Source organism: Chaetodon trifascialis, chromosome 1, assembly GCF_039877785.1.
Source record: "Chaetodon trifascialis isolate fChaTrf1 chromosome 1, fChaTrf1.hap1, whole genome shotgun sequence".
NCBI classification, from domain to species: domain Eukaryota; kingdom Metazoa; phylum Chordata; class Actinopteri; order Chaetodontiformes; family Chaetodontidae; genus Chaetodon; species Chaetodon trifascialis.
The window spans coordinates 33,915,449-33,943,393 of record NC_092056.1 but is presented as its reverse complement, the minus strand read 5'-3'; the positions used below and the strand labels follow the sequence as shown (position 1 = coordinate 33,943,393).

The following is a 27,945-nucleotide window of genomic DNA, read 5'->3' as shown; positions in this document are numbered from 1 at the left end:
TGTTCATGGACTTGCCCTTAATTAAGTAGGCAATAAGACGCAAAGATGTGTCCCTCAGATCCTCAGACCCTTCAGACAAACAGACAGCTTTGGCTGTAGGCTTACTTGTGTTAGGTAGGAATTCCACATTACCATGCTAACACACTGAGAAAAGATGGTTAACATGGGGAACATTATGCTGCTAATTATATCATTGTTAATGATTAATCAGATAATATTAATAGATTATTATTTTACATCCCTCCTTTTCAAAATGTATCTGTACATTTTAATTGCTTATATATCTACTCTTTTTTTTTCTTTTTTTGATATTTGAGCTGTATTTTGTATGTGCTATAAAGTTTATTGATATCGCATCAAATATATGTTTTACAAATCTATCAAGCAGGATTTTAGATTATGTAGATGATTGACTATTCAAATTAATTTTGTCCTTACTTTTGTTAACGAACTAGGCCTATTTGTCACTTCTAGGGTACCAGTTTCTACCAGAACACCAGGACTGCCAGATTGTCAAAAAACAATCCCCTTTCCCTGATTGGACCATGTGACCACTTATCTTCTGGACCAAAATATGTTCGTTCGTTCCAACTTTCTTACCGACAGGTCCAGGAACAGCCTACATCCAACCAGGAAGTGTTGACTGTAGCGACATGAGAGGCCATTATAATGTTCATCATCCAGTGGGCTATGTGCTGAAAAAGATGCGTAAGGAGCCTAAGAAGAAGTATGAAAACATCTAGTCAAATGACAACATATTGGCATGAAAAAGCCTTCCTTATGGAGTTTGCTGAATTGTGGACATGCTTTTTGCAGATGGAGTTTTTGATGAGCAGGTTGCTCTCTGTGAGCCTGTGAGGATGCTGAAGATGTTAGCAATGTTTCTGTTCCAGCGTGCAGATCTGATCATCACACTGAGAAATGAAAGGGCTTGATACAATGCACATTAGCTAAACTTTACTGTCAACAGGGTGTCCATGTTGAGTTTGAATTCGGATTTCGCAGATGATGCATGCAGGCGCTGCTGCCGGCTGCTCGCATTGCTCCTCCTCGACAGACTTTTAGATTCAGAGTGTGAACGAACTTAAACCGGAAACCAAACTTCTTTCTTCGAACTTTTTCTCTAAGGCAAAAGAAGGAAAGAGACTAGCCCTGATGTCATAAACAACGCGGTTCCTTATTTTCGTCGTTTACGCGTTCTGTCGGAAATGTGTCAGCTGCCGATCAACAGGGGAGAACTACACAGTTTTTGCGACGAGAAGAGAGACGTCGAGTGATTTTAAGCTTGTCAACACTGACATAACGGATTTTGGACCTTTATCATGGAAGATGTGAGTAGTCACTTCAGTCCCACTGTGTTTGCTGCTCAGCTTTTTGTAGGAGGTACTGTTTTTGCAAAACGATGTTGTAGTTTTTGAGACATTTTAGTGAAAGTGAACACTCCAGTACACATTCTCTGTATGATGTTATAAATCTCGGGAGTAAAATAACCTCTGCAAGGGCGCGACCAAGTTACTAAAGCGAAGCAAAGGCCCATAGAAGAGGTGGCAGTCCGTAGCCGACCCGATATTTTCGTGATACACGTAGGCTAATAGTCATCAAAGAAATGTGTTAGTTTGGGATTTTAGAGCGATACCAAACTAGCTGTCACCACTTTTTGGAACAAAGCACCTGCCCACCTGTCAATCTATTGCATCAACTTGGTGAGATTCCATGTACGAAGCTCAAGCGACAACTGTAGGCTTAGAGAGAGTGCCAAAAACCCCTTTTAAAAATCTGCCATTTTATTGTAGCGCTGCGTATGAATACAAACATATAACCTGTTAAAAAAGAAAGTCAGACTGTGTCTGAGTCAGATAGGTCTTTTGGTAGATTCGGCATTATTGCAATCCCCATTTAGAGTTTATGTGAATTATATTTCAATATTTAGTAGCTATTGGGTTACACACGCTCTGTAACGGTTCAGTGCAGCAGGATGGTATGGGGGAAAAACAAATCCTAAGATTGACGTTTCGCATATAAGAAATACTCTTTGGATTGTACATTAGGCGAATCGACTATGATTTGTCATAAAGGGTGTTAACAATGGCTTAGTAACATTTCCTGTTTTGGTAATAACCAGTACCTATATTGTGATTGGCCGTATTCCTGAACGATGCTTGGCCTAAGAGAACAGTAATAACACTCATCACAAGACAGACTATTGTAATGATTTCTAGTGTACAAGAACCCCTAAAATCAGAAAAGGCCTTATACAGTTACACAAGGGCCAGTAAAGTAACAACTGCATGCCTCAGTGAAAAATTGGCATATTGAGGAAGCCAACTTACTAGAAAAGGGAAGTCAAGTAGAAACATTGGCCTAATATGTTACCTAACTGACAGTTTGTAGGGAACTTGTTGCCAGCATTTTAAAACACGCAGTTGCCTACATGCCCTTTGATTGTAATGCTGATCAAAAATGGTAGCCAATTAAGCTGCCATTGTCTTTCCTTTCACAATGTAATACTAAAGTGCAGCTTGTTTTTTCTTTTATCGAAACCTGTCTCCTAGCTAGAATCGCTCTCCAGTCCAGACTGTGTAGGCTTACCATGAAACAGCTACAACTCACATTTAAAGGAAGAATACGTTCGTCTTCATTCTTCATCAAAAATAAATGGTGAAGCTATAAATCAAATAAAGGCTATAAGTAGAGCATAACTTACAAATAGAACCTATGTTTGAAGAGTTTCCACAATGTATACATATTAAACAATACAACAGTCATATTTCCATATTTGTAGAGTCATCAGAATTTCTCTTCTAAACAGAACAACAGAACTATGAGGTCACTGTCATGGGTGGTGGGGTCTGATTGATGACTTTCAAAGATGCCACTTTTCATAACTTTTTGCATTTATCAGTGTTTTTTTTTTATGTGCCATCCAAATTTTTTTGGATGGCATTGTGTCAGAATTGGAATTTAGAAATAGAAATCTGTCCAGTAGATGGTGGGACTTGAGTCCTACATTGTATTTGCTTTTCATTCAGTGTCATTTGTCAGCCCTCAGGTCAGATGAACACTCGATGACAGTTTAAACTGAATACATCATTGTAACATATAACATCAACAGTCAGAAGTGGGGCTTCTGTCTTCTGCTGTGAGACATTGATGTCATACAAATTTAGAAAAATTCATTTTTATTTGCAGTGACTTTGCTATCTCACTGCACTTTGCACATGGTTGAATGACATTATGAAAAGGTTCCATTATATGGCAGTATTTTTGATATTTGAATAAGACAGATTGAATCAGTGACTTTAAACCTTAACAAGCATAATGTATTGTAATTTTGCAATGTCTTTGGCTGGGGATTCCCAGAGGGGAGATGGGTCAGGGTGAGGGCCAGTAAGACTGAAACTGCCTAAAAAGGTGCCAGTATAAAATGTAAGAGTAGGGCATTATTCAACAACTCTACTACAAGTGCTGCATTTTGCTGAAGTGGCTCATAAAGTTGCACTGAAATTAAAATTCATTTTTGCTAAGAAATATAAATACTAAATACTATATAGCCTTGTTTTTTATTTTGACTTTGTACTATGTACTTATTTGGTCAAAATGTAATTACCAAAAAGAAGAAATGAGAGCTCCGTTTGTTGTGCAGTGACAGAAGCCTCTACATTAGTGACAGGATGTAGTGTAATTTGATTCGTGTGAGAATTTTTATGGCAGACAGAAAGACTCTCAATTCCAGCAATTTACTTGAATTCTAACAGACAAACAGGCAGTTTGTAGGCATGCAAAGGGACGGTCTTCAACGAGAAAATATAAACAATATCAATTTATATTTCCTTACATGAACTCTCCAGGGAATTCAAAATTAATTTAGACTTTTATGGTTTTAAAATGAAATAATATTTTTGTTTGGATATTGTACTCTCATATCTCAAGTTGAACTGATACTAGTGCAAGGTGTTTATGATTGCAAAGTGTGCTAGTATGAAGACCCACTATGGCTAGCTGCCCATTGACAGTTGTTTGGCTCTTATTTGTGTCATTACTTTTTGTCATTTCCTGCTGTCCTCTTCACATTGTGCCTTATTATCTCTACCGTTCACCCTCAAAACCATTGTGGCCCTTCCATGATGATCATTTGTCTCAGCACTAGAAATCATCCTTTTATCACATACCCCACTGATCTAGAGTGCATAGAGTGACGTGTCTGCATGACCCTTTCAGAAAAGAGGAAACAGACTGCCACATTGTGTCAGGCAGAAAACAATTTACCCTCTCTCATAATCGTCCAGCTATCCAGGCCTCTGCAACACATAGGATGTGTGTGTGTGCACATTGTTGTAGTGGGGCATCACTGACAATTTCCAGGAAAGTGCCTTTATGAGTATTCAATAGTGAATGGGTGTCTGTGTTCTTGAATTTGTGTCCTTGCAGCAATAGAAAGACCCCAAAAGATGTAAAGATGAGTAAATATTCTTTTTGAAGACAGAGTGAAATGATGCTTTTGTATGCTTATGTCTTTGCTACTTGGTATGGTATACCTCATTAGGACTGGGCTTTGGTCCCAATGAGCTGAACTACTGGTCTATATAAATTTGGTATTTATGTTGGAAAAGGTTTTAAAGAGGTAACAAGAAGCAACTGCAAATGGGAATGATTGAAACAGGGATACAGTGATCCCTGCCAGCCGACCCTTCAGTACTATTTAACTCTACACACCTGTAAAGTTTTGTGACAGCATCATGTATGGTTGTGATGCTATCGTGTTGACAAATCTGTCCATGTCTGTCCACAGGCAAACAAACACCTGGCAAAGTACTCAAAAATTAACAAGACCTTAAGAAATTACCAATATAGCCTTACACACAAGCTACATAAATGAATTCACTTTCAGATTCAGGGTCAGTTTTAGATGAAGAATTAAACAACTATGTTGCCATATTTTAGTCCCAACTGCAACAACAAAGCATTTTGGATTTGCTCCAGCTCTGTTACAAACCTCTTCTTCTCCAGCAACAGGAACAGAGCAAGGAACAGAGAAATTATGATACCTATGAACAACAGGCTCATAGGTATCATAATTAGAGGAGGCCACCATACCCACCTGATGGAAAAAAAAAACAACTACATTTTCCTGGCATAGTGTACACCTTCATGAATATGATTGGGTGTAACTAGTCAGCTGAATGCCACAGAGTTTATGATTGACCCAGTGATTTTGAAGAGTGAATGAAGCAGCTGATGCCTACCAGTGCAATCATAACTAACAGTGTGCTTCATTAGTCTAGTCAATAGTAAACAATTTACATGGCTCCCATTCTAAATGGTTGTGAAATTAATTGGTCCAGCTGTCACTATATGTGAGTGGAAGCTTTTTTTGTTTATTTGGATTATGTGGTTTGTCAAGATAATTTTTCAGGAATCCATTTTGTTTGTCTGTTAGGTTTCAAAACAATTTGATGCTAAAGGCTAAAAACAGGAAGTAAGTCATATTGCTTTTTCAGTCTCCTTATGGAGAGTTGTGTTAATTTGTCATTCTGTTCACAACACATGCTTCTTTACATAATGGGCCTTCAGTCTGGTTTAACTGTAGAAAATAGAGCTGAAACATGATCAACAGAATATTAATTGGAAACAATTTGGTGATGGATAATATCTCAGTGTGGATTCGCCACTATTCTCTTTTTGCATCATTGTAAACTGAGTATCTTGGGGATTTTGAACATTTGCTTTAGCAAAACAATAAACTGTCTCGGAAATTGTGATGGGTATTTGTGTGGAAATAAGCAAATTAATCAATAGTGAAAATAATCACTAATTGCTTATCTTGCTTATTTTATCTTCTTAAGAGTTAGGGTGAGTTCAGAATAAAGGTGTTTGTGCTATATCTGACACTATTTGTGCTCAATGACAATAGGCTATAAAGTAAGACTTCATTTGATAGGAAGAATGTTTGTGTTAACCTGCAATCTTTCGTATACATAAATTTTCATACATGGCTATGGAAGCAATAAATAAAAATACATTTCCTCCTTGCGCGAGTAATCGATGTGTGAAAAACACCACAGCTACCTTACTGCACCAGCATCAGATGAGGTTACTTTTGGGAATCCTTTTACACATTGACTTTTTTCTTCCTCTGTAGGTTAAGTTGTGTCCAAGGGTTGTATTATGGTCAGTTTTAACCCGTACATTTGGAACCAGACCCAACAGGTTGAAAAGATGGAAGTTGAAAGTTCTCCAGTTTTCACCATAGTGTAAGTGAAAGGAAGAGTTGTCTATAGTCGTCTATTTAGGGGCTAATATTTTTCTATACAGTATGTCATATGACAGTAAAATAAAGAACAAGACTTTCATTTATGTCAGTATGTTTATCCTGTTGTTAGCAAACATTGGCCTTATTGTCACAGCTTTAAAGATATGAGTAAGCAGAAAGGTTTCAATGTATAGCGTATTCGCTGGCTTGAAAATGCATACATTGTGTCGCCCACAATGATTGATTTGCTTAGTGATCAAAATGCAGCACAGAGTGATGAATAAGCCAGTATGTTTTTCTGATAGTAGGGTGTGAACAGTTTTATCAACCCCACAGTTATGTGTGAAACCTGTTATTTATTGCCACGACACAAGACAGGAAGTATATGCTCACCATGGAGTTATGTATATGTTTATGTTGTTGAATTTCATTGTTTTATGTTTTGTGTCAGAAATTTAGAATCAGAACTTTATTGTTTATCATTTCCATTTTTAAAGTATTTTTGTATAGCCTTTGGCTGGAAGTGGTAGATACTACTGATTGGACAATAAGTAATTTAAATAATACCAGCAATACACTGGTCCAGCCAATATAAACCATGTATTTGTCTAGCCTCACTGTCTTCTCCCAGCTTCAATAGCAAGGGGTTATTGGATATAAAATGTGAGCTCTAGTGAGGCTTGTGGTGAGTTTAAGCTGGGCAGGTCAGTGAGAAAATCAATGAATGCCAGATGCTCCCTGACCTAAAACTTAATCAGAAACATATGTCTGCTAAGGTGTGCCTCTTCCATTAAACCCTGCACTCTGTTTTCTCTTCCTTTCTTAAGACCCAGGTTGCATGAGATACCTTAGCTTTTGCATAGTGTAATTTATAAGTGCATTACCACTTGTCTCTGCATATTATTTTAATCTGCACAATGGTAGATGACAGTAGATCAGTTTTATTACTCATCTCAACACCGCAGATTGGACTACTAATAGTTTTGGGTTAATGTTTTGGTTAGGTCTATGTTTGCAGAGGCGCAGAGCAGACTTCCTGTGTGAGTCCAAAATTGGAGCCCCTTAACCTACTATGTGATATCGAAGTGCAGATCTATAGCAGCCAGCTCGGCCCTGAAAAATTTAACATCTCATTGCTGCTCTTTTGCAAGGGTTTGGTCAGGGCTAATCTTTACTGTGTTCAACCTAAACTCAACATTGTTTTCCATGTTCACCCACATCAGAGACATGCCAATGTCACTCTGAGCCCAAGGGTGCTTTCACTCCAATGCAAAAATCACTCTATTTTGAAGTGTTTGTACAAAGTAGCTTTTTACTTTTGCCCTTTTCGCACTTTCTTCCTCCCTGTTTGGCATTCATTGTTTTTTGCAGCTGCACTGCTCTTTAGTAATTTGAGACACACTTGCAGTTACAGTGAAAAACAGTTAGATGACCTCCAACCTAATCCCAATAAATAAAAAAAAGATATCCTGTGGAAGTTCCTGCAGCAGAAAGACAGGCTGTGAATTCTGCAGACACCTGCATTTGTTAGTTGTCAAGTCTATGTATATTTAGACACAAGTCTAGATTTCATGGAGGTCAGCAGCCGTCAGTCAAAACGTGTATGGCTAAATACAGCTTTTATTTGCCACTAACAATTAACTTTTCACAATTAGAGCTCACTGCTTCATTTGCTTTTGTGAATTTTTCACCACTAATTGTCCACACTATTTTAAGTTTAAACCATGGTTTGGCCATATTTTGGCAAAAATATGAACATGTTCAAAATACTGATAATGAGAGGAAGTGGGAGAAGTTAATGGGTGTTAATATAACTGTCGTAACATTAGCATCCATTTTAACAATTAGCAATCCAAGACAACTAAGCCATAATATATCTTAATGGGCCTTTTCACAAAAGATTAAGGCAAAATATTACCTCCTGTGAAGGAATAATTCAAAATCCAAAATCGAAATGTGGAATAACAGTGTTTAGTGTTTCTCTTAATCCTTGAAGATCCGAACCTTCCTGTGCTGTCACTAGGGTAGGTAGCTTTTCACATTTGGCACTTGCAACTACATTAGCTTTTGTTGCTTGCTCACGTGAACACCTATTCATGCAAGTGTAAATGAAAGTAAAGGTGTGCCATAACATATTGTTCATGATAATATGGTAACATTTTTTTATATGATTAAAAAATATATTGTGGTAATATTCCAAGTTGTTGATGTAATGATGCCACACATTATGCACACTAACAGCAAGCATGGCTGAAAGTGGACATTGCTACTGGCTCCACAGTGGAAGAGTTAGTCCAAAAAAGTCTTTAGTAGTCGGGAAGTGCTTTAGTTGCAAAATATTAGATGTACAACAAACCACGGTAATACCTGAGAAGAAGTGCAAAAAGACTGTAACAATGAAAGGGGTCAATACCAGAAATATGGATATGGATTTTTCAGGGGCTGCACGGTGGAGCAGCAGGTAGTGCACGTGTCTCACAGCAAGAAGGTTGCCGGTTCGATCCCCAGGCGGGGCCTTTCTGTGTGAAGTTTGCATGTTCTTCCCGTGCATACGTGGGCTCTCTCCGGGCACTTTGATTTGATTTGATTTGGATGGATGGATGAATGGATTTTTCATTCATTCATTTTTCAGGACCGATACCGATTATTAATAATCAAGTGAAACCGATATTTAGAACCGATATTTGTTTGCAGCAAAAATTAAAATTTTGGTTTAGAGTAACACACCTGGGATTAGAATGAATACAGTATACTGTTTGTTTTGTGCACACAGAAAAAAAGACTTTTTGTAAAATAACACAAACACAAAATTTTAATTGAAATGCCTTTAAGTTTAATTATTTTTAAAACAAAAAGTGATGATTAATGATTCCCTTCCCTTTCCCTAAATGATTAAGAGCAAACCAATAAAGAGGGTGGCAGGAACCTTGGCTCACAACATTTATTTGATAGCTTTAGTAGTTACTTTTCAGATTAAATTTTTACATAAAACAGCATAATGAGTAAAGATTAAACTTTCAGGGGCTCCCATAGTTGTTCAATTATAGTTCCTTATTTATTATCATATTTATTTATATATATTTAGTGAAATATAGGCATATTCTGAATGTCAGAACAGTAGGCTAGATGTAAACTCTTTTGTTTAAGATTAAGATTAATTAAGATTAAGATTTACTTTATTGATCACTGCACACACATGCTACAGGGAGGAGACTGCACACACGCCATGCTTCGTGAAATTATTTTTTCCACATTTGACCCATCCTCGGTCCGTCATTCCTCCGTGGCAGACCAGGAGCGGTGGGCTGCCAGCTGCCAGCCGATGCTGGTGCCCGCGCCCGCGCCCGGGGACCAGCATCCGGCATTCGTCACCGTTGGTCAGGCGGTGATCTTCTTGCATGTTTTTAGTGGGGGTTATTTAAGGAGGAAACCCCGGGTGAACACGGGGAGAACATGCAAACTCCACACAGAAAGGCCCCCTTTTTCCTCGAGCAGCAGGCACTGAAGACATGGTGGAGGACACGCCACCAGCGCCCGCAGCGGGATTCGAACCGGGGACCTTCTAGCTGTGAGGCGACAGTGTTACCACTTGTGCCACCGTGCTACCCAAACTGAACTTAGAACTGAACTTAGCTTAGAACTGTATGTCGTATTACATAAATAAGAATAAGGCACTTAGCAACTGTAAATGAAAACAATGCGTGAGTTGCAGTTGTAGACGCAACTGTAAATTTGTTGATTGAAAATAAAACACACTGAGAATAATCTCCTTGACATGTGCTCTCTGCCTGACTCATATCCCTGGACTTTACGAGTGGCAGGCAAAAAGACAATCATTTAACACCAGTAGTTAAGTTGCTGCACCATAGTGTAGTGAGAGCATGAGCGCTGAGGGAGAGGTGATTGTAAACAAACAAGGACACGTTAGCGTGTAGTACTGTTAAACTTATAGGCTAGAATCACCTCCGCTGTTGTTTATAGATAAACCAGGAGCCACCCCACGGGCTGAGACATGTTAGGAGATTTATTATTCCCACAAAACAATGGTAACCGAAAGGGCCTATATTATTATTGTGTGTCTGGCCCCGGCTATAAAGCTGTTGCGGCAATTATAATGTAGCGGTGGGTCATCATGAAATACGCCTTGTTGAAGTTGTGAACAGTTTCATCTCCAGAGCCAAACAGCGGAATTCAGCAGGTTTTCCTCTCTTATAATTGCTTTAGTCTACCTACTAGTATGTCGTCATGTCTTTTTTTCTATTAAGTAAGGAGATTCAGGTCATGTTCACTTGGTTACATCTTTTTTTTTCCTTTTTTTTTGAGTGCGTGACACTATTTATTTTGCAAAGTCACCGGAGCAGTCGTCTGCTTCTCCTTGTCTGTGGCACTGCATGTAGAGGCTTCAGTGTTGATTGGCTGTCACTGACTCACGTGTGCCATGTAGTGAGGGCTGTGGGCAGGACATGGCTGCGTCAGAGCCAAAGGAGCGCGTTTTAAAATACATTAATTAATTTTACTGGTTATCGGTGGAAAAAACGGTCGATGCCGATTATTGAAAAAATGCCGAATATCAGCTGATATTATTGGCCAGGCCAATAATTGATCGATCCCTAGTCAAGACAGCAAACTTATTTCACCACCTCCCACAAAAGCACCCAGTCGACTATGAGGAGAACTCAACAGTTATTCTAAACTAAAAACATTTTTTCTGTATTTTGTCATATCATCAAGAATGTCATTATAGCTCCCTGAAATATCATGACATTATTTTGCAGTTGCTTCATTCACCCCTAAATGTAAGCCCTGTAATCAGCCATATTTTCGTAAAATCCAAAAGTTCAAAGAGATCAGGATAATCCGTCGACCAACCAAGCTCGGCGTCTTCCTTACATACTGAGCACTAATCAGGCTCGTGCGCTCCAGGTGTGCTGCTGCAGAGGCAGAGCCAGCTGAGTGTAGGAAAACACCCACCTGAGACAGACAGGGCAACAGACAGACAGACAGACAGACACATAACACTAGGGGAAAGGGAACAGAGAACACTAGGAACAGACAGGTTAGAGGATCCTAACAGTTCAGTTCCTTTCTTCATTCCCAAAGCAAGTATGTCGCATCTTATTGATGGTGTCCAGAGGGCAGTCCAGAACAGAGCAATCTTGCAAGAGTTTGTTTAGTCTTCATCTGTCCCTCTCAGAGCTTCCACAGCCCCAGCAGACCACTGCATAGAAAATTGCAGATGCCACCACAGAGTCATAAAATGTTTTTAACAGTGTCCTACATACTCCAAAGGACCTCAGTTTTCTTAGCAGGTGTAGACGACTTTGGCCCCTCCTGTATAGGACATCTGTATTGTTTATCCAGTCCAGTTTGTGGTTAAGGTGAACACCCAAGTATTTGTACTCATCCACAATCTCAATGTCCAAACCCAGGATGTTGTCCAGTGTAATGATACTGCCCATTTTGGCAGTGAAATGCTACCCCACATCTGTGGAGGGTTGGTAATTGCAAGAAACATATGTATAGGCAGCTAATGTGCAGAGAAAAGCATAAAGTAGATACACACTGTTAAGGTGTTATTGTCTGAGGTGAGAAGAGATGTGTCAGAGACGCTGCCTCTTTTCAGAAAAGAGGGAAGAAATGAAAATTCTGATATGAAGCGAGAGCAGCTGGTCTTAACAGGCCTCAACCCAAAAACTTTTTTTTTTTTAATAACACTGCACTGTAAACAGGACTTGGGATTTTCCCATTTGCTGCACAATCTTGATCTGAGATTAGAGCGATCACACAGGCACATTTCCTCAACCACTTCATAGTACTGTCACTGTGAAACTGGGAGTAGTTGAAAGCAGCATTTTGGGATTGAAGAGCAGTTTCTTCTTAACTTTTAGGAAATGAATGGTCACACTTCCCTAGATCACCAGAGCAGATATTATTTGATGTTAAACGTGAAAATATTTAACGTATTCTGTTATGGAAATCACTTAAACTCATGTCAAGTCATGGTATATTATAAGCTAATGTCTTCCCAACAAGTAATAATTTAGAGTGACATAATGTGTTGTAAGAAACAAAATGTTAAATCAGTCACTGTAGGCAGTAACTTTGGTGAAGTGTAAGACCAATGGCTGGATAGATAAAATGGGCAGCTTTACATCCTTGACATCCTTTATTGATCACAATTCACCACACACCATGCAGAGTTACAGGGGGACTGCACACAACATGCTTCTGAGAAATTATTTCTCCGCATTTATCCCATCCTGGAATATCCTCCGCAGCCCGGTGACCCAGTTCCTTTTTGTCATCATTGGTCAGGTGGTGATCTTCTTGCATGTTTTTAGTTGGGGGGGGTTTATGGAGGATACCCCAGGTGAGCACGGGGAGAACATGCAAACTCCACACAGAAAGGCCCTTTTTCCTCAAGCAGCAGGCACCAAAGGCATGGTGGAGGACACGCCCCCAGCGCCCACAACAAGAATCGAACCCGGGACCTTCTACCTGTGAGACGATAGTGATGCCACCGTTCCACTGTGCCACCTGCAATTTAGCATGCAATTTTACAATGTGTCTTATAGTATACAATGTGCTAAGATGGTGCCTGGTGACTGATTGAGCCTGCCCTCACACTGATGGCGTCTTCGTGGGTTGACACATTAATATGTCAGGGTGCACTACCGTTTAATTTCCCTGGGGTTGAAAGGTGTCAAGTGGTACATCCAGACTGCTGCACTTTGATAACTTCTGTCATGACTGCATTGTCTGCATGCCACAGGTGTAACAAGACGCAATAGTGGTTAATGTGTGATGCACATAGGTGTATAAGCGGGAGGTGCCTTTTAGCTGTTGATGAATTTGGATTATATATGTTAAAAGGGTACAAATTTCGTACAGTAATTTGCTGGTATAGTAAAGTATCAAACCAGTACCTTATTCCTTTTTCAGTTGTCTGTATTGGGTGTGATTTTGTTTCTTTGTATCATTGTAGGGTGCAAAAGAGGACCCGGCCCAGTGTAAAGAGCCAAAATTCCTGAGTAAGGCTGGCTGGGTGAAGAAGGCCTCTGGCAGACTGTTGGCAAACTATAAGGACCGCTACATCCATGTGGAGAAGACAGAGGCTGTGGTGTATGAAAATGAGGTACACTGCCATTTCTGTTCCAAATTATGTCACCCTACTCATGTAGCACTTTCACTAATTTGCACCAGTGTAATGCAGTTGTTGTAGTGTCATTTTCTATTCTCTTTTCATAAAAACAGACAAAGCTGCGTTCAGAATAGTTCAGAAAAAACAACTGTGCAGCCACAAGGACAATTCATTAGTCTTTAGGAGGTTGTTGGTTTTGGTCTCCTTGTGGGATTTGGTGGTCAATAAGAAACTAAATAATGTTAGCTTCATTCTAAATTGGAATGACAATTTTTCTGATACCTTTTCTTGTGTCATAGGACCTGCAGAACTGCTTAGAGAGGCTTGACCTGGAAAACTATGATAAATGCCATGAATTAAAAAGCCCCTTCAAGAAGAAGCACAGACTGATACTGATTCGATCACCCAAGTCTGGAAATAAGGTGAGCTGAGAGATGCTGTGGGTTAAAATAAAAAATTGTGCGCGTATGAGATGCAACATGATATGCAAGGCCTGTAAGTAAGAGATTACATAAGGCAGTATCTTAATGTAATTGTTATGTGATTGCTCACATGCAATAGTTCCAACAAATTTAGCAGAACAAATATTAGGCAACATAATCAGATACGGGTTTTGCAATAAATGATGGCTCTTGTCAGGTTTAAATGAATATTTTTTTTTTAAAAAAATGGAGGGTGAGAACAAGCAGGACAAGCAAGAGACTAACTAAAAATCAAGCAGGTGATCGCAGTGTGAGAGGTGTGATGAAATGATGATTACAACTGATTATTCCTGCAGCAGTTTACCTGAATCATTTAGAAGAAATTGATCTTCTTGTCTTAAAACAAAATAAGTTTGTATCAAAATGGTCAATTAGTAAAACATGAAGAGAAATTCGTTAATTAGCTAAGTTTAGCCATGCTATCAGCTGCTCTCAGCTGTAGTTCCCCAAGTACTGAGGACTTCTAACAAGCAAAATGTTCTGCGTAGTCAGAAAACAAACATCCCATTTGCATTCATCATTATACCTTTAATGCCTCCATGCTGGTAACAGCCCTGGCCAGAGATTATGTTTTAGGACTGTCCATCTGCCTGTATGGAACTATGTCCGTCACATTATCGTCACACTATTGAACGTGATATCTGGAGGGAATTTCATTGTATCTGGTGCAAACACCCACTTGGACTCAAGAATGAACTGATGAGAATTTGATGGTCAAAGTCACTGTAAAAAGAGTGTATTCCCATAGAGCTTTTCTAGACTTGTTTAGTCTACTCAAAATGCTTTATAACACATGCCACATTTACTCATTCACACACACATATTTACACACCAACAGCGATCAGGAGCATGATTGGAGTTCAGCATCTTGCTTCGATTGCACAAGAATTTTTATGGCGTGGTCCAGCATGGTTGAATTCCGGATCTAAATAAGATTCAGCAGAAGTGATGGTGACACCAGAAACGTGTGGCTCTGTGGCCCGTTTCTGAGATGAACAAAGGATATTGGGGTGAAGCTCGATTGGCTAGTCTTATGCTTACATAATCGCAGATAGGTTCATATGGACTTAGAAATGAATTTAATCTGAAGAAGTGGAATGGTTGCGGCAGAACGAAGTGGTTGGTCATACTGTGTTTGAGGTGGAAGACGAGAGAGTTGGATGAGAGGATGGAAATATTGGAGATGGCTGCGTGCCCGGATGGTTGGTAGTCTAGAGTTGTGGCAGTGAATTCGGAACAGCTTAGGAAGCCAAAGACAGATAACCTGAGCCCATCACACCTGTCAGCTCCTTATCTGCTGCCACTCTCTCCCTCATCTGTACACGTGTTCAGCCAGCATGCTTCACCTCTCAGTCATGCTTACCTGTTCAGTGACCGTAGCACACACCTGAGACTAGTCACAATCAGTGCTGTACTTAAGCTGCTCCCTCACACTACCTCTTCATCAGATTGTTCTTCGCCTAAAAGTTAGACTGGCATACCAAACAATTCCTGAAACTGTCGCTCGTCCAGAGCAAAGCATCAAACTAGCCCCGTGTAAGACTCAAACAGATTCCGGCATTCAGGTAGCTGCTATTGGGTTCTAACCTTACCTGTTACAGTACAATCTGGCCAGTGGTCGTGATGACGGCCACTGCGGTGACAGCCAGACAAGCTGCAGACGTTTAGCAGCAGGGGCTAGCAGCAATTGCTGCTCAGATTCAGCGGATGGCTGGCACTGTCACTCCCAGCCAGAATTTTCATCCCGCTTCACTTTAGGTCACCAGCCAGGAGTTGGTGCTCCGGAATGCTAGGATGGAGACCTAGAGACATGTAATGCTTTCTTACCGCCTGGAAAGTTCCCGATACTTGCAAGCAGCTACAGCAATTCCGGGGGTTCACTAATTTCTATAGACATTTCATATGGAACAACAGCTCCATCACTGCCCTCCTCACAACCCTTACGTCCTTGAAGGTGACCTTCCTGTGGACTCTGATGGCTGAGAGGCTTCCAGACTCTCAAAGCCTAGTACATGTCAGTACCCATTCTCCAACTGCCCATTTGTCATCGAGGTAGATGCTTTGTGCATGGGAGTGGGGGCAGCGCTGTCCCAGCAGTCAGCCACAGACCAGAAACTCCGTCTCTGTGCCTTCTCGCGACGTCTGTCCCCCACTGAGAGAAACCATGACATCGGCTACCGAGAACTACTTGCGATCAAGATGGCATTGGAGGAGTGGTGCCACTGGCTGGAGGGGACGAAGACACTCTTCCAGATCTGGATCGACCACAAGAGCTTGGAATGCATCTGCAGGGCACAGAGATTAAATTTTAGGCAGGCCCGGTGGTTTCTGTTCTTCATCCGCTTAGACTTTTCCCTATCCTATTGGCCGGGATCCCGGAGCATCAAGTCAGATGCCTTGTCCTGTCAGTTCCAGGAGAGGGAGGAGGAGATGGCAGGGACCACGGCCATTTTATTCACTTCCTGTCTGATAACCCGTGTCACCTGGGACATTGAGGAGAGAGAGAGGTCGGCCACGGAGGGTGGGCTCGGGCCCAGCACCTGTCCACAGAAGCGTTTGTTTGTGCCTCGAACTCTACGCTCAGACGTCCTCCAATGGGCCCACTCCTCCAAGCTCACATGTCACACGGGAATCTAGCGGACTTGAGACGTCCTCCGACAATGATTCTGGTGGCCCGCCTTGGATGATGACACCACGGAGTTTGTCAATACCTGTCCTGTATGCAATCAACACAAACCCTCTCAACACTCTCCAACAGGCCTCCTCCAACTTCTCCATGTTCCACATTGTCTATGGTCCCACATCTCCTTGGACTTTGTCACTGGTCTTCCACCATCCCAAGGGATCACCACCAATCTGATGATAATTGATCGATCTAGTAAAATGGCTCATTTCGTGCCTTTCCCCTAGCTTCCATTGGCCAAGAAGGCCGCCAAACTTCCGCCTCCTGGTTGATGTAGTTTCTGTCAGAGGACTCCAGTTTTCATCCATCTTCTAGACGGAGTTCTGCAGCCTGCTGGGAGCCACAGCCAGTTTGTCCTCCAGATTTCATCCCCAATGGCCAGACTGAGTGGATAAATCAGGAGGCGGAGATGTCTTTTTGCTGTTTGGTCTCACAGAATCCCTCTTCCTGGTCACGGCAAATCTTATGGGTAGAGTATGCCTGCAACACGCTGACCAGTTCCGCCACAGGCCTGTCGCCCTTTTAGTGTGCCTATGTGTTTCAGCCCCCACTCTTCCCAGCACTGGAGAGGGAGGTCTCGTCCACCCATCCTGTTCAGTGTGAACTTTGTTTTGGGGATGCCAGGAGCGTTCCTTGGGGGGCTCAGTCACGCCTACCTGTTCAGTCACTGTAACACCATAACACACACGAGACTAGTCACAATCAGTTACTTAAGCTGCTCCTTCACACTTACTCTTCGCCAGATTGTTCTTCGCCTACATGCAAGACTCTCCAGCAATTAGTATCGGACTGCTTTCTCATTGTCGACCCTGTCTGCCTTGCCCTTCTTGGATCTTTTGCTGAGTGGGATTGCCAATTGTTTGGCATGCCAAACAATTCCCCAAACTTCGCCCAGAGTGAAGCATCAAACCAACCCCACCTAAGCCTCTAATAGACTCCTGCATTCAGGTAGTGCTGCTATTGGGTTCTAACCTTATCTGTTACAAGCACAGGATAACTATGCAGTGGGCCAGAAGGACTGAGGTGAGAGGCAAACATTTAGGATTAGCGAGGGGTTTGGTCTTGCGGAGACCTTTGATGGACATGTGGATGTGGGAGTGGGATAAGGTGGGGCAAGGCACTCCCATTGCTAATTCAATGAGGAAGTTTATACTGCTGATATAAACCTGTATAGTGGATGATTTGATCTTAAGGATCAAGTGAGCGAATGTAATGAAGCTAGAGAAGGTTAGAATGTTGAAAGATGGGAAAGGAAGGCTGAAGGAGTCATGGAAAGCTTTAAAGCAGTTCAGTTCCAGTTAGATAAGAGGAGAGTGTTTGGGAGGAGACGCTGAGGAGAATGGTGTCTTGCAAAGCGTTGAGTAAAATCTCTAGCTCTGAATTGAGTGTGGTGACTGAAAATGGTGGGACTGGATTCGGAAGAGGGTTGGAGGCTGGAGCCAATGCCTGAATTTCTGGAAAGAGAAATTAGAGAGTGAGTCAGCGATTGAGTTTTTGTGCCGTTGGATGTGGGCTGCACCTATGATGAACTGGTGTTGGGTTGAAACTAAGGTGAGCTTCCACACAAATTGCATGATGTCTTGACAGCGTGATTATCCTTCGTTAATGATTTTGACAACAGCACTGTTGTCGTGTGGTTTGCAATTTTTTTTTTTGACTGTTCATGCCCCCAAAGAATGGCTGCTGACTGGATACAGTTTGCCCATGGTGGAGGAAGGGGAGACAGTTGAAAATTCGGTAGACCGTTCGGCTGACAACGATTCTCCACCATAGTAGCCACTGAATCTGACGGAAGGGGCGGCATCGGTGAACAGGTGCATGTTTTCTTGCTTGATGATGTGATCGTCATAGAAGGAGATAACTTTCCAGGACAGTAGATAGGTATTGGCGCAACAGTTTTAGCTCCATCTAACATGTTTTATTGAGCGTGACTTAATTGTAGAGGGATGGGACCGAGGAGGTGATGGAGAGGAGGTAGGACACGAATGATTGGCCTTCGGGGATGATGCAAGTGGCATAATTGAGGTTTCCTAGAAGTGAAAGGAGATGGTGTTTGGTGCACCTGTGGGCCAGGAGGAAATTTGAAATGAGTAGGGCAATTTGCCGGGTATTTTTGGTGGGCAGTGATGCTTGGAGTGAGACGGAGTTGAGAATGATACAGAGAAAGTCTAAGGATGTGCTCGGACCTTCTGTTTTGTCTGGGGACATGGGAATTTCGAGTTTGTGAAATGCAGTTGTGATAGTGGTAAGAGCATTTGCTGGGGGTGAAGATGGTGATGAGACGGTAAAAAAGTCATCTAAGTGATGTATGACATACAGGACTTTGTGGTTGCTTGTTAGTGTGGGCTCGATTGAGGGTGATGGGTGGTGGGGGAGCCATGGATGGCAGAGTGTGGAAAGTGGTTAGGATTTGTTTATTTAGGGCTGCGATGTGAGGTAGAGGGGTGATGAGGGCGCATGTTGTGACTGGAAGGGATGGTGCACAGAATGAATCGTAATGCAGGTAGGAATGAGCGAAAAACGTCTGGTTCTGCTCGAGGTTTCTGCCTGTTAAAAGGAAGTTTTTCCTCGCCACTGTCGCCAAGTGCTTGCTCATGGGGGAATTGTTGGTTTCTTTGTAGATAAAAGAGCTTGGTCTGTACCAGCTCTATATGGAAAGTGTCCTGAGACAACTTCTGTTGTGATTTGGCGCTATACAAATAAAATTGAATTGAATTGAATTGAATTGAAAATATAACTCTGGGTCTAGAGTTCCCCAGGTTGAGGCAAGGGAAGAAGAAAGGATGCTGGGATGAAGGGATGCATGTGCTCCAGTTGATTGTGAAGTTTGGGACCCTGACCCTGTGGAAGGGCTGATGAGGACGGATAAGTTTCTTCAGTATACATGTGATATGTCATGACGTCATCAGCGTTGGCTTCACCGCGACGCTGGGAACCCGGAAGTGCACAGGACGCTCAGGAAAGAGGAGATGTGGTTTGCCAAGACTTGTTGAGCAGTCTTGAAAAGTTCTGCTTTCCTGTCGGAGTTGTGGAAGTGGATGTTTTGCTGCCTGAGAGTGTGTTTCAGATGAGCTACTGTCCACTCGGATGTGTTTTACGCTGGGGAGTGGTCGGAGTGTTGTCTGGGTGCGTTCGTATGGCGGAGGCTTCATCTGTCACTTGAGTGCTTGGACCTCGAGCAGGTTGGCGAGAGGTGTCTGTCGGGGACAGTATTTCTCAAATGGCGTCTTCCCCTGGAGCTTGTAATGGGCGATGGGCTGACTACGTGGGAATTGTCAAGTTAAATGTCTCAAATACAGTAAATTAGGTTCCACAATAAAACACTTCCGCTGTGGCCATCAACAGATACACTGTCATTTACTAGTTTGCCCATGAAATTACTGTTAGCACAGTCTACAATTTATAGGCACCATGGATGCCATAGCAATAATCAAATTACACTATCATCAAAACTGTAATTAATCAAATCTTAACAGAACATGTTCAGTATATACAGTATTTGGCTGGCAATATGCAATCAATAACTATTTACAATTCAACATTTGGAGATTACAACACAACTCACCATTTAATAACACACTCACTCATCACTTGACGACTTGACGCTAATTCCCTTAATGAAGTGATAGAGTTGCAGTTGCTAGCCATGTCGATCTTGCAGTCCCCGAGTCCCAACAGTGTGCGCTGTAATTAGCTTTTTTTTTTTTTCTGTGCGCTGTGCATATAGTCCAAGCATGCATCAGTGCATATGAGTAGTCTGCTGCGAAGATCTCCGCTAAATATAATATAAGCTAAACAACAAATTGGAAACTTACCAATGAGGAGTGTGGTACAACCAAGGGCTGTATTTATGGTTATTAAGCCATTTCGGATCCCAGCCAGATGTTCTGTGTTTAGCTGTATTTTATTTTTTTTTTGACTGGGCTACCAGTTGGACCGGGCCTGCGGTCACCCTTTGGATTGCGGCCGGCAGTCAGAGCAGGGTCACCCGTCGGACAGGTGTCAGCAGCTGTAATAGTCCTCGAGCAGCCCCCCTCTCCATTACAGTCTGCCCCCCTTTCTTCCGTCTCACCTGCACCTGTCATTTTTTTTTAAGAGTTGCGTCTGTTACTCTCCCTTCATCTATTTTCATTGGTTCTGGAGTCTGGCAGAAAAACTTCTTTATATTAAGTTGTCTGTCGCCCACGATATTTTTTCTTTTCTTCGGCAGTGCCATAGTTGGCTAGCTACAAACCTTAAATATCCCATAAAATATGCCTGCACTCTCAGCAGCGGTACTCGCATCGTTACTAGGCAACGAAGCAGGTTGACTCACGTTGCGCTGCACAGAGGTGCTCCTAAATGTAAATGATTATTGATTTATGAATGAATGGATAGGTGGCTTATTTTTGGCATATTGATTGTTTTTTTTTTGGGCCCTGCGGGGGGTCTCCTGTACAATGGTGGGGAAACACTGTATATGATTATTAGGAGATGACATATTGAGGTAAGTAGTAGGAGGCACCATTTCTCCTGTCAGATGCAGTTATGCCATTGAAGAAGAGGGCACAGCAAGATAATGTAATTAAATGAGCAACCGTCAAACCTCAAATGGTGAAAAACAATGTAGAAATGACGTGTCATTTTAGTTTGGTTCATGTAATAATTTGATGAATGCTATGGTATTCTCATCACTCCACACACATAGATTTTCGTCTGATGTTGTTTTTTGTCTCTCCAGTGGAGTTTCAGTGGATGTTTAAGTCACATGCTTTATTTACATTATGATTTGTACATTAAGTCTGCTTCCATTGCACTTTGTTGCATTTTGCTTTCATCAATATGCCAACTTTCTTACCTCAGCCAAGTGTAAACACTTGCAAAAACAAATTTCAAGGTTGTTTACGAATTTATGCTAATTTTACTCAGGATTTTTATGCACAAATTGAATATACACATACAAATGCAGATGGAAACACATAATGCAAAGGAGCAACTGCAAATGTATTGAGGCTTCAATGGCATACATTGACATATGGAATGAAGGAAAGGAAACTGAACAAAGTACAACACTGGCGAACAACAAAGGCAGAACAATCAACACAATCAAAGTATGTTCTTTTAAGAGTTGTGTAGCTCCATTAAGGAATAAGGAAGCGTGGGTGAGTGACTGGTTGAGTCGAATCTAAGTGGAGCAACTTCGGCCTGAGTAAAATTCTCCTGTCCTTTGTGTTCAACAAAACAGTAGAGGAGTTAAATAAATGAGGACAATTAGCCAAGAGTTCACTTGTTCAAGCCGCTAGGATAAAATGGCGGCTTTCAGCCAAAGCCCTGCTACCGAGCATATTTTTGGAAATCTCATTAGCTACTTCAACCCATTCATGATGCAAAAAAAGACTATGCGAGTAAAAGAAATGAAATACAAGAACATTTTAACCCATGTGTCTGTGAAGAAGAGCTAGCTAGAATGAGAGGTTATTGAAACACCACATGAGCCCATTCAGCCCAGGTTATCAAGACAATGTGTTGCATGCTGCACATGCCCAGGGCTGCACTACTACTGCTGTAATCCACCAAATGATATTGACTATAGAAATTTACAATGAAGGGGACTTAGTCAGACTGTACAGTTAAAGGGTTCTTTCCTCAAAGGCGAACAGCCCAAGTTGTGTACACCAGCCTCTTCAAAGACAATGGCTGCTTGAGGCGTGCACCTGGGGGGCCCCACAGAAGTCCTCAGTGGGACTACAGGCACCTGGTGGAGGAGATACAGACAACATATGGCCTGTCTTCAGAGCACATGACTGCAATGGCTGTTGAATGGAGACAGTGTGTCTGCAAACTGAGTGAGGCTCTTCCTGTTTTCAGAGATTATATATGTAGCAAAGTGTCAGTGGCGACTGACAGTGAAGACTGAGCATTTTCACCAATGCTGTAGGGGTGTAGAAATTATACAGAGACTGCTAAAACAGTGGCCCCACACACCAGCCCAAGCCTATGACATTAGGTGGCTTCATTGCCATGAAACCACCAAGTGAGCAGTGACCTGAGCCTCAGCAGCAGCTTGCTGAAAGTCTGAGCCTCCTAACTCCAGCCACACACCATGTAAATGGAGAGGCTGTAAGGACATTAAGTGGGGGGATATTTGTTGTCTGTTCAGGCCTGTCACATGAGGAGAAATTATACCTCACAAAGAAAAAATGACCAGAACCCAAACTTCAGCAGCCTCCCCTGAAAGCCAAAGTCCAAGGTCAAGAAATGATCATTCACATGCTTGTGCATGAACTGAAGGTGTCTGCTGTTTTGGATAGTGGGACATGGAAAAGTACATTCTTTTTGTGCCACTACAACACTATTCACCCAGATGTCTGACCTACTTCAGCCTTCAGCTGTGGAGAGTATGCTTGGCTGCCAAAGTCTCACAGCCTGCAGAGACACAGCCCAGTCTCAACCAACTGTCAGCAACTTCCTCGCTGAACTTCACACAGATGAGTAGCTCCAGCTAGAATGATGGCCATTGGGGGTGAGCCAATTTGTCGGTGCTTCCATAGCTGAGCCCCTCCATGCCAAAGAAGCAACGATTTCAATGGATTCAAAAATGCCTAGTGCCATTCAACCACCTCCAAACTCCCACTCAACACTGCACCAGTCCTGAGTTACCCCTTCATCTAAGATAACACTGGCCACAAATGTAGCAACAATGACATCATTGCTGTCCTCTTACAAGTTTTGCAGGGTAGGGAGCATGTGCCAGATTATAGCAGTTTCAAGCTGTCCAAAACTGAACAGAATTATTGCACTACACATAACAACTTCCAGTGGTGGCAGAGTTCACATCACATTTTCAGCAGTATTCTCTATTCCTCTCCAAGTATTGAATGCATCAACATTTTTGTCAGTAAATATATTTCTAATGGGGCTATTGAAATGAACTTTTCACCAGATGTCAGTAACAACCCAAGTAATCCACAAATACAGAGAAATCAAAACAAACAAGTCCATAAATTATGTGAAATAAAGTGGAATGACAGAGGCGAGAAGTACTGAACACATGAAGGAGGTGCAAAAAGACATGGAAAGCCAAGAAACCAGCTGAAATCTGTCAGTATTTAGAATGCAATCCTGCCCCCTGTGAGTGCAAATTAATATCAGCTGGTTTAGTCTCCATTGATGGCCTGTAAAAAGGTTTCTCATTACCTAAGTGTCACACAACAAACATCTCATGATGCGTAAAAGCAAAGAGCTCTTGCAAGACCTTCAGAACTTCATTGTTGCAAAACAGTGATGGCATTGGTTACAGATGAATTTCTAAACTTCTGAACATTCCAGTGAGCACCGTTAGGCTATTATCCGGAAGTGGAAAGAACACCATTTCACCGACTGTGACAGGTGCTCCTCGCGAAAATTTCTGACAGAGGAGTCAAAAGAATTTTCTGAAGAGTTGTACAAGAGCTAAGGACCACTTGTGGAGAGCTTCGAAAAGACCAGTAATCAGCAGGTATACTTCTTTCAAAGAACGCAATAAGTAATGCACTCAACTGCCATGGCCTCTATGCACGCTCACCATGCAAGACTCCACTACTGGAAAAAAAAAAAAAACATGTTGAAGTTCATTTGATTTTGCTGTACAACATTTGGACAAGCCAGTGAAATACTGGGAGAACATAGTCTGACCAGAAATGGAAATGCTTGGATGTCTCAGCACACACCATGTTTGGAGGAGAAAAACATAATAAAATAAATAAACATATGCCACACAGGTGTGGATTGTAACCTGCTTGCGACTGCCACCAAAGTGGAAAGCCTGAATTTCACTGTTGGGCTTACAGCCATAGTTCTCGGAAAAGTCTATGTGAATGCAGGCTTCATCCTCGCGCAGAGTATCTTTTAGCTCTCTGAGTGTTTTCACTTGATGTAGCCAGTTGAATTGGTGCTGAGCAAGAGAGTAGCAAAGTCAGCAGATCATCACATCTTTTGTGTCTCGGTTTGTTCTTTTCGCTGACCTTTTTCTGTTTTTCCTTTTGCTTCTTTAGTTTCCTCTGTATGTTTTGTCTTAAGTTTTGCTGCCTTGAGTTCCCTTTTAACTTTGCGAAGTTCAGACCTCAGCCTTTCCCTCTCTTTCAGCACTGAGCAATAGTATTTGTTCTTTCTTTCCTTTTCTTTCCTTTCAGGGGTTGAGGATGCTTTCGGCCTCTCACCAATTGGCTGCTCATAGTCATGATCATTAAGGTGATTATGCATGGGATCAGGATGGTCTAGATGCTGAATTTGTTCATCTGCTGATGTGTTTAGAAATGGTGGAGTTAAGTTGAGAACATCAGCAAGCACCCTTTTCTTTTCTCTGCAGTTTCTCTGGTATTCTCTCCACTTTTCCCTCATCTTCTCCTGCCTTTTTTTGAAAGCTCGGCTACTGGTGTATTTTTAGTCTTTCCCTCTCTTTTTCTCCTTTGATAACTATGAATCAAACAGAAAAATGATTACCATGCTTGTAAAAACAGTGACGTTCTTTTATTTCCACCGGCTAACTCTTTAAAAACAATTTGACAGGCATTATTATGGACACATATGTATACACACAGCCTTTGTGTGAATATTTCAAATGTAATTTTTAAAGTAAATACTCATCTTTATAATTATGAAGAATAATAAATGTTTTGCTGGAGTCATACCATTTGACATGTAAACATAAGCATACCTGACTGTACCCCAAAAATGTAAAATTATCTCAAATTTGAAAGAGAGTTATTAACCTTGGCACATGGCAGTTACAGATGTAGCGGCCTCGAAATTCCCCTAATCTCGTGCTGGGGCCCTGGCGGGTCCGTGACCGGTCCCTGCTCTGCAGTAGGCGGGTTCGTGACTGTAATGAGATCCCCCGCGATGACGTCATCGGTGCGGGGCCAACTCCTAACACCCCTAAGCTCCATTTGCGGAAACTACCTGCACTCGCTCGATCAGTCCACCAGGAGGAGCAGTCATTATAATTGGTTACCGTGTCAGCTTTGCTGAGTCGTTCATTAGATCTGCACATAGCCTCCACTGCTGTAAGAAAAACTGCTTGTCTAGTAGAGCACCCTGTGCAGTTTTTTAAATATAATTATGCTTAATCATCCACATTATTGTAGTGCTCGTTCACAAACTTCTTGGATCTGCTCATCTGCCCATCCTGCCTTTTCCTCCACATCTCTCTCCACCTTTGGAGAGGCTCCCAGCGCATCTCCGCGTGCCGAGTGATTTGTGCCCAGAAAATTAATCATGAATAACAGAAGTCGTGCGTCGCGTTTTTCTAGCATTCTGAACTGCTAAACAGTTAAATGTTTAATACTCAATGCCTGATTCGCGGAACCACTCTGCTTTTCAGTTGGTGGGTTTCCTGTTTGTAGCACATTTTAGATTTGCGGGTTGCTATTTGATGCGGCGACCAGCAATACGCAGAGTCCTGTATGTGTGTGTACAGTATATTACTGGACAGAAATCATTTACAGTGCGCTGAAGAGGGAGGGACGGGAGGATGAAATGCCAATTTCAGCCTATGATCTGTTAATGTCTGACTGAACAGCCTCATGGAAGTGATATTTTACAGTTCTACATATTTTAATCTAACGAAATTCGTTAAAACAAGTCACTTGGTGCTTTCAAAGTCATGTCATTGAGCTGAAAGGTTCCAGGTTTCGTTCGCCTTCACAGGCGGCTGCGGAGCGCAGCAGACGGCTCGCACTGCGCACTGCGATGTTCAACATCATAGGCTTAATATACTGTAGTTAATTATCACTGATCTTTTTCATCACTCTGTCTGTGTGACTGTCTGTGTCCTCCTCTCTGTGTCTCTGTCTCTTTTTTCAGACTGTTCACGCAATGAATATAAACAGTAACTATTAAAAAAAAAGTTATAGTCGCGGGTAAACATAGTACTCAGAAGCACACCAAGAATGCATTTTTTACGTCAGGCGTTGTGCACGCGTGTTTGATATTAATATTGTGCCGCTGCACCTCAAATAAATCTTTTTTTGGGAAATGGAAATGTTCAACATGACTTCATCATGTTAGACCAGGCAGACAGGTTCTTACTACAACATCAACTCTCCCTCCGCAGCCAGCGAGCCTCATCCCCCGCACGGACACCTACATTCAATCATGAATAATCCTAATGGGCCAATCAGACCAATGAAAAAAAACAATGTTGTGGGGCATAAAGGGCCAATGGGCCGATGTAGATGGGCCAATCTACTTGTTTTTATTGGCCAATCAGTCAACACACACACATGAAAACGGCCAATAAACAGTGAAATCAGTATCATGAGTATTTCTCAGATGATGATTTCTGTATCTATCTAATCCGTGGCATGCAATATTGCACCCCGATTTTGAATAAAGTATAAATCCAATTGTTTCATTGTTTCAGCTGTCGTGGCCAAATCTCTTGTTAACTTATTAAGCTCTTCCGCACAGTGTGACATCTATTTTAATTATTAGAGAGCTGCTCTAATGGCCACTGATAGACAGTCCATCCTATTCTATAAACTGTTGGTGGTTCGTGAACTTCACTGCATTTGTGCATTTGAAGCGATTAACTCTCGGCACATTTCAGAGCTGAGTAAACCTGTAGTTTCACTGACACATCGCGCATCATCACCACGGGCGTCATGATGTTCTCCTGTCTGTCACTCTGTCAGGCATGTGTAGTGTCGAGCCGGCCGCGTTGTTGGCTGAAAAGTCATTATTTGCATTACAGTGTATCCTTTGTTCTAACTCAATGGATGGTCGCCAGCCAAACAGGCTCCCAGCCCCCACTGTCCCAGACTAGCTATGGCCAGTAAAATAGGTGGAGGGCTGAGGGGAGCACATACCTCCAGTAATTAAAAATGAATATGTGCCACAGATATTAATATTGTGTCGCCAGCTACTTTATAGACTTCACTAAATGTTTCCATTACACTTAATTACATTTATGGATAAGCCAACTTTCCCACCTCCCTCATGCATCAAAATGTATATTATCAGTCCGACCAGGAAATCTTGCGATCGCAAAAATTAGCGCATATTCAACCAATACTAATATGACTGTCTACTGGCCGCTTCCTGGTCTATTTTTGCCGAGAGCCGCGCGCCTGTTGCGGAAAACATAGGCGAGCCCTGGAATCTCCAGATAACGCGCTCTGCTCCTGCAGCTCTGTCTCTGTTCCAGCGCATGTAAAGTAAAATTAGGTCATCATTTTTGTTGATAATTATCAAAAGCAAACTCTATGTAAACAGATGGAGCCTGTTTATTCTTGGAGTCACATGCTGTTTTGTAAAGCTACATCACTTTTATGGAATGATTTTGTAACTTTTTTTTTTTCGAAGTTATGTTTTGGGCTTTTTGGCCTTTAGTGTATCGGACAGCTGAGGAGCAGCCATAAAAGTGGTTCAG

General features: G+C 41.9%; 1 protein-coding gene across 1 annotated transcript in view; it reads left to right on the top strand.

Moving 5' to 3' along the window:
- The first annotated feature begins 634 nt into the window (after positions 1–634).
- The window catches only part of plekho2 (pleckstrin homology domain containing, family O member 2), a 37,177-nt gene continuing 9,866 nt past the window's right edge, over positions 635–27,945 (top strand). Inside the window, exons 1-3 of the mRNA XM_070963941.1 lie at positions 635–1,331; positions 13,236–13,385; positions 13,691–13,813. Of these exons, the coding sequence (XP_070820042.1) occupies positions 1,323–1,331; positions 13,236–13,385; positions 13,691–13,813 (282 nt within the window). The 5' untranslated portion in view covers positions 635–1,322. The remainder of the gene's footprint in view (positions 1,332–13,235; positions 13,386–13,690; positions 13,814–27,945) is intronic.